The sequence below is a fragment of the Hirundo rustica genome, chromosome 9, assembly GCF_015227805.2.
Source record: "Hirundo rustica isolate bHirRus1 chromosome 9, bHirRus1.pri.v3, whole genome shotgun sequence".
NCBI classification, from domain to species: Eukaryota; Metazoa; Chordata; class Aves; order Passeriformes; family Hirundinidae; genus Hirundo; species Hirundo rustica.
This window is the reverse complement of record NC_053458.1, coordinates 1,242,387-1,254,972: the sequence shown is the minus strand read 5'-3', so window position 1 is coordinate 1,254,972 and position 12,586 is coordinate 1,242,387. Positions and strand designations below refer to the sequence as shown.

The 12,586-nt window shown below is 44.7% G+C and overlaps 1 protein-coding gene across 3 annotated transcripts in view; it reads left to right on the top strand.

The window, feature by feature from the left end:
* MIER1 (MIER1 transcriptional regulator) overlaps positions 1-12,586 on the top strand; it is a 35,588-nt gene that overhangs the window by 8,323 nt on the left and 14,679 nt on the right. For all 3 annotated transcript variants that reach the window (XM_040072564.2, XM_040072562.1, XM_040072563.2), the window contains 3 exons: positions 2,757-2,781; positions 4,265-4,410; positions 8,545-8,712. In XM_040072564.2, the coding sequence (XP_039928498.1) occupies positions 4,312-4,410; positions 8,545-8,712 (267 nt within the window). In that variant the 5' untranslated portion in view covers positions 2,757-2,781; positions 4,265-4,311. The remainder of the gene's footprint in view (positions 1-2,756; positions 2,782-4,264; positions 4,411-8,544; positions 8,713-12,586) is intronic.

Genomic DNA, 12,586 nt, shown 5'->3' with positions numbered 1-12,586 from the left:
ATGTGTGGGATGGGATCTGTCCCCTCTATTCCATATCCAAACCCTTGGGAATGTGTGGGGTGGGATCTGTCCCCTCTATTCCATAACCAGGGAATGGATTGAATGGGATCTGTCCCATCTATTCCATATCCAAACCCCTGGGAATGTGTGGGATGGGATCTGTCCCATCTATTCCATATCCAGACCCCTGGGAATGTGTGGGGTGGGATCTGTCCCCTCTATTCCATAACCAGGGAATGGATTGAATGGGATCTGTCCCATCTATTCCATATCCAAACCCTTGGGAATGTGTGGGGTGGGATCTGTCCCCTCTATTCCATAACCAGGGAATGGATTGAATGGGATCTGTCCCATCTATTCCATATCCAAACCCTTGGGAATGTGTGGGGTGGGATCTGTCCCCTCTATTCCATATCCAAACCCTTGGGAATGTGTGGGGTGGGATCTGTCCCATCTATTCCATAACCAGAGAATGGATTGAATGGGATCTGTCCCCTCTATTCCATATCCAGGGAATGGATTGAGTGGGATGGGATCTGTCCCATCTATTCCATATCCTATTGGATCCATGAACTGCTTTCCAACTGAGACCTGCTCAAAACTCCTCTGTGACATCAAAAATTACCCAGGGAGGCAGGGAACGTTTTGGAAAGAGGTTTTTTTGGCCAAGTGAGTGTTAATTTGTCCTGGTAACACCACTCAGTGGCTTTAATGATGGCTGTTCCTTCATTTCATGAGGAATTCTCGCGGTGGTTTGGGATTCCTGTTAGAAAAGGTGTCCCTGAATTGAAGGAGAGCAGGGAATTTGTGCTCAGCTCCAAATGGGAATCGTTTCTCTTAAACTGGGCCTCGCTGGCAGTGGAATCTGGGATATCCCTGCGTGGTGGAAAAGGGGATTTACACCTGGAGTTACAGCAGAGCTAAAGCTTGAATCATTTTAATTTAAGAGGGGTTCTGAGATGGTTTTTGCAGAATTTATTGTTTACTAAGGAAAATATTTTAGCTCTCGTAAATAATATAAATGAAATCAATATAAATAGAAATGTTATCCCTCATAAATAATATAAACAGAATAAATTCTCCTCAGGCCTTTCCAGGCCTTGGAGGGAGGAGTCATTCCTGGAATAATTTTTAATCGTGGAATTAAGGTTGGAAAAGGCTTTTTAGGATCATTGAGTCCATCCCATAATCAGCAGCACCACTGATCCACGTCCCCAAGTGCCACCTCCACCTGGTTTCGGACGTTCCAGGTTTGGAATTCTCCGTGGCTTTTTTTCCTGGCCTGGGAACATTGAATTTATTGAATTTATAAACCGATTATTTGGTTTCCAACCACCGATTGCTGGCAGTAAACACATTAAGGCTTCGTTAATTTGTATTAATGACTGTGTGTTGTGCTCTATTAATTATCAGACAAACAAAACTCCAAATAAAGACCGGGCCTTGCTGGCTGATCCCGATATTCAGCTCCAGATCAGTAAGACTGGACTCTGGAATTTGTTAAGATAATCTTTGCAAATAAAGATACTTTTTTGGGGGGGGGGGGTTGGGGGGAGTGTTGCAGCAATTAGCAAAACTTCCCCTGGTGTTGTGCAACCATCCGCAAAAAAATGTTTTGTGGTTTTTACCCACTTCATATGAATTTCTCTGGGAATCCAGGGGAGCTGCCGAGGGATTTGGGACAAGGGGACGCAGGGATGGACGGGACATTGGCAAGGAATTCAGTGTTTATATGCTGTATTTTCCTTATTCCGGACACATTTTGAGTTGGTTCCTACATTGGAGACTCCCACGAAAGGGAGGCAGACGCGCGACTGAAATTCTTCCCTAAGAAAGTCTCTTCCTTCTCACTTGGAAGAGCTTTTGATATAAAAGAACTTCCAATTCGACAGAACTTTTTTGCGATTTTAGGTTGTGCTTTGCTGCCGAGTTGAGAAGGAAAATCCTTTCGAAACCCCGAGTTTTCCCTTGAGGACAGCGTTACATGTGAATTAATATAACGATACCTGCGTTTGCAGGGGGTGGCAGGAGCACCGCGGGGAGAAATTCAGCTTTCCTAACTCGGGAATAAACCCGTCGTTACTCTGTGCCTGAAGAGGGAGTGGGAAACATTGGCTTGAATTAGCCAAACAAACGAGCTTTGAATGGCCCACGTGCAAATTTCCCCGCAGGAGGTTAAAGATTGGCCAAGGGATGAGCCAGGGAAAGCAGGATTTTATGGAAGAATTTGTTTGTGGAGGTTATAAAGACCAGGTTACCGAATTTTGGGGCCAGAGAGGAGCTCTGGTACGTGGTTTATTGAGGAAGTCTCGTTTTCTTTGTCTCAAAAAATCCTATTTTCTGGTGGTATTTTTGGGGTTTTTTTCCACGCAGCTGGGTTGGAGGTTAAGATTGATTCTTTTTCTTTTATTCTGTAAGGAATTCCTCCTATGATTTGGGTTTCCTTTAAAAAGCGTGCCGCTGAATTGAAGAACAGGGAATTTGTGCTCAGCTTCAAATGGAAAAATAATTCCTCTTAAACTGGGCCTCGCTGGCAGTGGAATCTGGGATATCCCTGGGTGGTGGAAAAGGGGATTTTCACCTGGAGTTAGATCACACCTAAAGTATTACTTACCTTGGCGCTTTACTTATAAATTATTATTTATAAATACATTTTTCTGCAGTGACTTGTTCTGTATCAGCTGAATAATTTGATTTATACCGGTTCAACATAGCAAAAATAATTTACTTTATTTTCTTCTCTTTCTTTTTTTTAGCCTTCTGTTGAGTCTTCAAGCCCAGGTAAATATTTTTAATAATTTCCAAGGGTTTTGGCATCCTGTGAGTGGAAAAACTTTCCAAGAGTTCCTTCAGCTGGATTGTTGTTGCCTCTTGAGGTTTTATTTCTTTCAGAGAAATAATTAATTGCTTCATAATTAAACCTTAGAGTCACTCCCCCCATCACACCTTTAGTGTGGGGGCAAGGTTTGGAAAATGGAATTTAAATTGTCCAGGGAAAAAGGGGGAAAATGTGAGCAGGGTTGGGATTAAAACTCAGGAGAAAAGGGGGATAATATGGGCAGGGTTGGGATTAAAACTCAGGAGAAAAGGAAATGTGAGCAGGGTTGGGATTAAAAATCAGGGGAAAAAGGGGGAAAATGTGAGCAGGGTTGGGAATAAAAATCAGGAGAAAAGAGAAAATGTGAGCAGGGTTGGGATTAAAACTCCGGAGAAAAGGGGGAAATGTGAACAGGGTTGGGATTAAAAATCAGGGGAAAAAGGGGGAAATGTGAGCAGGGTTGGGATTAAAACTCCAGAGAAAAGGAAATGTGAGCAGGGTTGGGATTAAAACTCAGGAGAAAAGGAAATGTGAGCAGGGTTGGGATTAAAACTCAGGAGAAAAGGGGGATAATATGGGCAGGGTTGGGATTAAAAATCAGGAGAAAAGGGGGAAATGTGAGCAGGGTTGGGATTAAAACTCAGGAGAAAAGGAAATGTGAGCAGGGTTGGGATTAAAACTCAGGAGAAAAGGGGGATAATATGGGCAGGGTTGGGATTAAAACTCAGGTGAAAATGGGAAATACGAGCAGGGTTGGGATTAAAACTCAGGAGAAAAGGGGGAAATGTGAGCAGGGTTGGGATTAAAACTCAGGAGAAAAGGGGGAAATGTGAGCAGGGTTGGGATTAAAACTCCGGAGAAAAGGGGGATAATATGAGCAGGGTTGGGATTAAAACTCAGGAGAAAAGGGGTAAAAGATGGGCAGGGCTGGAATTAAAAATCAGAAATTGCTGAGTGACCTCTGCCAAACCGTTCCTCCATTCATTGTGCTGTCATTGCCACCAAAGAACCGAGGGGGGAAAAGAACTCAGAAATAAAAATCTGCATGTCTGGGAAACTCGCTCAGTGTACATTTTGGAAAAGGCGCTTTTTTTGTCTTTGCAGCAGTAAATGAGGAAGGTGCCCGAGAGTAAAGGAGTTGTTTTATTTGCTGAGTTTTTTACTCTCTGTAGAGCTCGACTGAGGCAGGGTTGGGGTTATTTCCAAGCGAACTGATCCCAAATTGGATTTTCCAGACGTGATGTGCAGGAAGAGGGGCCTGGTCCTTCCTGCCAGGATCTCCCCCCACAAAGGACATTGCCCTCAATAACCAGACACAGGACAATAATTTGAATTTTTTTTGCCCCCGATTCTGCTCCGAGCATCACCTAAAGAAACGAGTGAAACAATGCAGCTCTGCGAGGCCCTGATGGAATGGAAATGATTTTTGGGACTGTTTTTCCCCAGGAGGTTCGGCAGCATCTGATGACCATGAGTTTGACCCATCGGCTGATATGCTGGTGCACGACTTCGATGATGAGCGCACATTAGAAGAGGAGGAAATGATGGAAGGAGAAACCAACTTCAGATCTGAAATAGAGGATCTCAACAGGGTAGGTGGGCCAAAGGGATCCCCACAAAACGTGCCGGGGTTTCATCTCTTCTGTCTGGAAACTTTTTAAAAAATCACCTTAAACCCATTATAAATAAAGATTAAAGAGGGGGGAAAGGGCTGAATAAATCTACCGAAAATTGGGGGACATAAATGGTACATAAATATTAATAATGTGCTCGGTTAGCTGATTTTTGCCTCTGTAGGAGATTTGCGTTTTAGAATTAAGATAAATTAATCATCTGACTGAACTTGTGTGTTCCAGCTGAGCGGTGCTTGTAGGTTTTTCTTTGCAAACCAAACCCCTCCTAATTCACGTTTCTTGTGCATTCTGACCCAAATATCTGTCTGATCTCGTGGAGCACCCAGGAATATCTTCATTTAACGATGTCCAAACCCTATTTAGCATGAACGACTATGCCAATAACACTTTAAATTAATTTAGTGCATTTAATCAATATTTCCAGTGTAAATGCTATTTTTTTTTTTTCTGGCAATTCCAGGTTCTGCTGTCAGAATTCTGTATTTTCTTCAATTGTTTCTCAGGCAGGAATAATATTCTTAAATTACCAAAGTAGGTTCATAATAAACACAAAGAGATTTAGATCCTGTCCGTGGCCTCGTTGGCCTCCAGAGCAGATCATTAACGATGAATATTTGATGTACAAATCCCATTTAGCTTGAGCGATTCTGTCAGTAGGACTTGAAATTAATTTACTCCGTTTAATCTATATTTCCAGTGGAAATTAGCTTTTTTTTTTTTAATCTGCTGATTTCCAGCTTAAAGATAAAGATAACTAAATGGTTGGTGAATCTGGATGTGCAGGTTAGACGAGGGACGGAGCTGCATGTGTCTCTCATGTTTAAATTGAAAATGTGCTTTTTCCTCTTCACCTTTCGTGTCATTCTCTCAGCACGTTACAGCCCTGCAGTTTACTCCCTCGTACCCAGCGGGTGCCTCGAGTTGGGGGTAAATAATAAATAAATCCATTAATTTTTTTCACCTTTTCCCTTTTCACAACAGAAATCCCAGCTTGTGTCTGCTCTTGGAATTGCAACAAACTGTTTGAATTTAAGGGACTTAAACAGAAAAATATTATCAATACAGCCCCCCTTTGCTAGATCACACAGGGTCAGTAAAATTCCTGTTCCATCATTCCCAAACACCCACAGCTCCCAGTAAAAATCGGAATTTTTGATTCTCGTCTCCATCGGATGGGAGCGCGTAAATCCAGGATATTCCTTTCCAAAAGCTCCTGGAGAGCGCTGGGATAATTCAGATGTGATTTCTCTGCTGCCGGGTTTCATTAAGAGCGCAGGCCTTTCGTGTTTGTGCGGCAGTAAAATAGGAATTCCCCACAAAGCGCCGGGGAGTCGGCGTCTCATCCCGTGTGCTGGGCGTAAAGCTCAGCTCAGAACAGCGGAAACAGGGCTTGGGTCTTGGAAATGGAATGAAATAAAATGAAATCAAGTTTAAAAAGGAAGATAAAGTGAAATAAAAGGAAATAAAATGAAATTAAATGTTAAAAAAATGAAATAAAAGGAAATTAAATTTTTTTAAAAAAATGAAATAAAGTGAAATAAAGTGAAACAAAATTAAATTAATTTTTTAAAAGTGAAATAAAGTGAAATAAAGTGAAATTGAATGTTTAAAAAATGAAATAAAGTGAAATTGAATGTTTAAAAAACGAAATAAAGTGAAGTAAAATGAAATGAAATTAAATAAAGTGAATTAAAAGGAAACAAATAATTTTGTTATGTATTTAATAAATAAATAATTTAATCCCATCAAATTAAATGTTAAAAAAATGAAATAAAAGGAAATTAAATTTTTAAAAAAATGAAATAAAGTGAAGTAAAATGAAATGAAATTAAATAAAGTGAATTAAAAGGAAATAAATAATTTTGTTATGTATTTAATAAATAAATAATTTAATCCCATCGAGTTAAATGTTTAAAAAATGAAATAAAAGGGAAATAAAATGCAATGAAATTAAATGAAGTGAATTAAAAGGAAATAAATAATTTCGTTATTTATTTAATAAATAAATAATTTAAGTTCATCAACTTTAAATTTTTTTAAAAAAATGAAGTAAAGTGAATTAAAAATAAAAATGAAATAAAAAGGAATTGAAATAAAATAAAGCACGCAGTTAATAAGTGCTGATAACCCCTGGCACTGTTGTTTTTACCGAGCACAACCGACTCCGCTTTTGTCATTGGGATTATTTGGGATGTTTCCAGAAATTAGATCAGTGCAGGCCCTTAGGAGAGGAAGTCTAAGGTCAGCCAATAACTAAAAATACCTGATTATCAGCCAACATGTGCATTAAATAGTAAGAAAAATCTAATTAGAGCGAGCGGACAGCTCCAGATGATAAACAAAGGATTTGATGTTTTGAGAGAGAATTTTTAAATGAGCCCTGAAAAGTTCTGCTCGGAAAAATCTCCTTAGGGATGATTGTCCTGAGACACTGAGGATCAGGAGTAAGAAAGGAATTAATTAGCAGAGCCAGCAATTTTTATTAATAGAATTTATTAATACCATTTACTTTAAAGTAAGTATTAATAGTATTTATTAGTGATTTTTATTAATAAAATATTCTGAGCCTTCGTTGTATTCGAATTAATTTGAGCAGTGCCAGCAGAAATTGAAATGTCTCCTCAGAGTGGACCGGCTTTTTAATGATATTTTTTAAATCTTTTTTTTTTTTTAAGGTTTTAGCAGATTTGCTTCCAGCTGGGGATGGGTTTGGAGCCGAGCAGCTTAAAATAACTGGGAAATAAAAATCCCTGCTGTCCTTCCCTGGAGATCAGGGCTCCCTCACGCCACCCCAAGTGTCAGAAAAAGGAGAGGCGCACTGGGAGGGGCATTTGGGTGGAATTTTACATTCCAAAACCATGGAACTCTCTGGAATTGGCCCTGGAGCACGGCTCCCCCCAAAAGCTGGAATTCCGTGTTCCAGCCACGCGCAGGAAGCTGTGATTGAGCTGAAGTCTTGGAGTCACTGCAGGAATTCCTGCGTGCGCTGGGACTTTACCCACTTCACCCATTTTGTTTCCGGCAATTTGTACTAAAATCCATCATTTTCCAGCTGTGGAGGGAACACCCATAAATATTCCAGTAGGGGATGTGTTTGATAAAACCCAACCCTTCTGAGGAGCTTTATGGCCCTTGGAAATCCTGTTTGGGTGGGAGATCTGCTGTAAATAAACCAAGGATTGGGAAATAAATTATCCCACATTTTTCTCAGGAGCCCAAACTTCCCAACTTTGCCAACCCATCCTTTTGGAATGACCGTTCTTGGTGCAGGTGCCCGTGATCCCTGTGCTTTGATCTCTGATAATTCCTGTGTAATTTACCCCGTGTTAATTCCCAGTTTTTGCTTGGATTTTGCTCCAGGAGAGCAACATCCAGGAGATCCTGTTTGGGTGGGAGATCTGCTGTAAATAAACCAAGGATTGGGAAATAAATTATCCCACATTTTTCTCAGGAGCCCAAACTTCCCAACTTTACCAACCCATCCCTTTTGGAATGACCGTTCTTGGTGCAGGTGCCCGTGATCCCTGTGCTTTGTGGAAAACCTTTGCTGCAGAGCAATTCCTGTGGAATTATCCCTGTTAATTCCCAGTTTTTGTTTGGATTTTGCTCCAAGAGAGCGACATCCAGGAGATCCTGTTTGGGTGGGAGATCTGCTGTGAATAGACCAAGGAGTGGGAAATAAATTATCCCACATTTTTCTCAGGAGCCCAAACTTCCCAGTTTTGCCAACCCATCCCTTTGGAATGACCATTCTTGGTGCAGGTGCCAGTGATCCCTGTGCTTGGATCTCTGTGAGAATTCCTGTGGAACTCCCCCTGCTAATTCCCAGTTTTTGTTTGGGTTTTGCCCCAGGAGAGCGACATCCAGGAGATCCTGTTTGGGTGGGAGATCTGCTGTAAATAAACCAAGGATTGGGAAATAAATTATCCCACATCTTTCTCAGAGCCCAGACTTCCCAGTTTTGCCAACCCATCCCTTTTGGAATGACCATTCTTGGTGCAGGTGCCCGTGATCCCTGTGCTTTGATCTCTGTGAGAATTCCTGTGGAACTCCCCCTGCTAATTCCCAGTTTTTGTTTGGGTTTTGCCCCAGGAGAGTGACATGCCCATCCAGGAGCTGCTGAGCCGCTACGGCTACGATGGCACCGTGCCCCTGCAGGAGGAGGAGGAGGAAGAGGAGGAGGAGGAGGAAGAGGAGGAGGGAGAGGATGATGATGATGTCGATAACGATGACAACAGCGGCTGCAGTGGGGAGAACAAGGTGAATGTCTGCTCATTTGCATATGTAAATCCATGATTTGCATAGCTGCGCCGCTCTGTCCCGGGGCACGGCAGAGCTGCTTTCATTAACCTCGCTTTACTAATAAGGTTTGTGCTTAATTACCAGTCTGTATTTCTCTGAATTGCTCTTAATTCCATCTCTCTCATCCCAAACTGAGGCAATTTAAAATCCACGGGTGCAGCATCGTGTGAGGGGCGGGAATTGTGCTTCAGAACTCCAGCAGTGACATTGCAAATGCCTGCAGACTCCAGCTGAACACTGAGTTTGAGGAGAAAAGCTGATTATTGAAACTGCACGAGTGTGGGGTTGGATTAAATGTGACTCTGGGTCTTGGAAATCCCGCGAGCTTTCCAGCCTGAGCCTTTTAAATTGTATTTTTCCAACCTGGTTGTACTTAATTACCTGAACCTAATGCTTCAAGTGTCTTTGCAAAATGTTTAGTTTTGAACTTAGCATCTTCTCCTTTTCTGTGGTCTCTTCAAGCAACTCTCCGATTTTAAAAAAAGAGGTTTTCCTACTTGGAATGTAGAATCCTGCATCCTGAATCCCATGAAGACACAAACCCCTTGGAGCTGTCAGTGTCACAAAAGCTGGAGGGATCAGTGGAGGTTTCATTTCCTAATGTGGCTTTAGGAAAGCTCCATCCTGTGCTTTTGGTACCTTGACCTGTTTTAGGCTCCCTGGACCACGCAGGGATGAGGAGTGGCACATCTGGGTCAGGAAGTGAAGTTCCTGGGATTTCCGAGCTGCCTTGGCAGATGCTGGAGGAGATTGTTCTTTGTGGGGGTTGAACGGTTCAAAAGGAAGATCCAGAGTTAGTTTGGATCGGGAAAGGTTCAGGAGAGAGGGAGAAACTTAAGGAACATGGAGGGTGCAGGGAGAAATCTTTCAGGGGAGATTCTTTCAGGAAAATTTCCTCATGGAAAGGGTGGTCAGGCTTTGGAAGGGGCTGGGGGTGTCCAGGGAAGCCCTGGGTGTGACACTGGCTGCTCTGGGCCGGTGACAAGGTGGGGATGGGTCCCAGCTTGGGCTGGATGATCCTGGGGGGTTTTCCAACCTCAGCAATCCTGGGCAGGATCAAAGTTAAGGCCCCAAGGTTGATTTTACGGAGCTCGGTGCTGCTCCTGAGGCGTCGCTTCCCTCTGTGCCCTCGCTTCCCAGTGCCCTCCTGGCTGTCCTGGGGGCCCTGCGGCTGCTCCGAGTCCCTGTCCCTGTGTCCCGCAGAGGAGCCAGCCCTGTCCCTGTGTCCCGCAGAGGAGCCAGCCCTGTCCCTGTGTCCCGCAGAGGAGCCAGCCCTGTCCCTGTGTCCCGCAGAGGAGCCAGCCCTGTCCCTGTGTCCCGCAGAGGAGCCAGCCCTGTCCCTGTGTCCCGCAGAGGAGCCAGCCCTGTCCCTGTGTCCCGCAGAGGAGCCAGCCCTGTCCCTGCAGGGCCACACCGGCTGGGCAGGGCTGGCACCTTCCTGCCCCTCGGCGGGACCGGCCCGGGGCACACCAGTGCACACCAGTGCAGCCCAGCCGGGCCCTGAGCTGGGACCAGCCCGGCCCTGAACTGGGACCAGTGCAGCCCTGAACTGGGACCAGTGCAGCCCTGAACTGGGACCATTGCAGCCCTGAACTGGGACCAGTGCAGCCCTGAACTGGGACCAGTGCAGCCCAGCCCGGCCCTGAACTGGGACCAGTGCAGCCCTGAACTGGGACCAGCCCTGCCCTGAACTGGGACCAGTGCAGCCCTGAACTGGGACCAGCCCGGCCCTGAACTGGGACCAGTGCAGCCCTGCCCTGAACTGGGACCAGTGCAGCCCTGCCCTGAACTGGGACCAGTGCAGCCCTGAACTGGGACCAGCCCAGCCCTGAACTGGGACCAGCCCAGCCCTGCACTGGGACCAGTGCAGCCCTGAACTGGGACCAGTGCAGCCCTGAACTGGGACCAGCCCGGCCCTGAACTGGGACCAGTGCAGCCCAGCCCAGCCCTGAACTGGGACCAGTGCAGCCCTGAACTGGGACCAGTGCAGCCCAGCCCGGCCCTGAACTGGGACCAGTGCAGCCCTGAGCTGGGACCAGTGCAGCCCAGCCCGGCCCTGAACTGGGACCATTGCAGCCCTGAACTGGGACCAGTGCAGCCCAGCCCGGCCCTGAACTGGGACCAGTGCAGCCCTGCCCTGAACTGGGACCAGCCCAGCCCTGAACTGGGACCAGCCCAGCCCAGCCCAGCACTGGGATCAGCCCAGCCCAGTTCAGCACTGGGATCAGGCCCATCCCAGCGCAGCACTGGGATCAGGCCCTCCCCAGTCCATTCCATTTCAGCACTGAGATCAGGCCCTCCCCAGTCCATCCCAGTCCATCCCAGTCCAGCCCAGTCCAGCCCAGTCCATCCCAGTCCATCCCAGTTGGATTTTGGGGCTCTGGCCTGTGGTTCTGAGCTGGGAGGTGCTGCAGGCGCCGAATGCAGCTGTGGGGGTGGAAGAGCTGTGGAAATCCTTGCAGCTTTCCCTGCTCCATCTGGGCTCAGCCCATTTAGCTGCCTGCACTCGGCTGCTTTCTATTTTTAATCTGCCCTGAGCTGCCCACGTGACGGAGCTGGAGGGGCACAGCGCTGCGTGCTGGGCCTGGTGCTGCACAGAGAGCACAACAGGAGCAAACAGCAGCCCTGGAGGCACCAAAATGGATTCAAAAATAGACATTTCGAATTTCCGTCCGCTCTGCTTGCAATGATTCCTCTAGTTGTGGTGGTTTGTCTGAAAAGAAAGGGATTTATTCGAGTTTTTGGTCCTGACTCAATGCCCTGAGCCAGCCCTGCTGTTCTATTGCGCTGAACCACTCAACTCGTGGATTTTTAGGGAAGGGACCATCTCCATCTAAATCCCTCCCCTTATTACTGAAAATTCCTAAGAAATAAAGACCAGAGGAATACCTCAAGTGAAATGAAATTCAGTAAGAACCACAAGGATTAGAAAAAGCAAAGGTTAAGATTTAATTTGGGTTCATATTTCTGATCTGTCACAGTCTGGCTGTTCTATTGATCCACTTGAAAACAACCTCAGAGTGTGTTCACATATCAGAATGTTACTAATAAAGGAATTTATTCTAATAAGGGAATTTATTTGAGTTTTTGGTCCTGACTCAATGCCCTGAGCCAGCCCTGCTGTTCTATTGCGCTGAACCACTCAACTCGTGGATTTTTAGGGAAGGGACCATCTCCATCTAAATCCCTCCCCTTATTACTGAAAATTCCTAAGAAATAAAGACCAGAGGAATATCTCAAGTGAAATGAAATTCAGTAAGAACCACAAGGAGTAGAAAAAGCAAAGGTTAAGATTTCATTTGGGTTCATATTTCTGATCTGTCACAGTCTGGCTGTTCTATTGATCCACTTGAAAACAACCTCAGAGTACGTTCACATATCAGAATGTTGCTAATAAAGGAATTTATTCTAATAAATTTATTCTAATAAAGGAATTTATTCTAATTTTTGGTCTTGACTCAATGCCCTGAGCCAAGGGCATTGTTTTGTAGGATTGAACCACTCAACTCACATGGATTTTTAGGGAAGGTACCATCTCCATCTAAATCCCTCCCCTTATTACTGAAAATTCCTAAGAAAGGGCTTTAAAGACCAAAGGAATATCTCAAGTTGAAATGAAATTCAGTAAAAACCACGAGGATTAAAAAAGCGCAAACATTTAAGTTTTATCTACTTAAAAAAAACAACCTCAGAATGCACTCACCCATTAAAAAGTTACATTTGTGATGGCTCAGCCTGGACCAGCCACAAATAAAAGAGATTTGGGGCTCGATCTATCGACAGTCCAAAAATACTGCCAAAATCACGTTTATCACTACCAGGGAGCACTGAG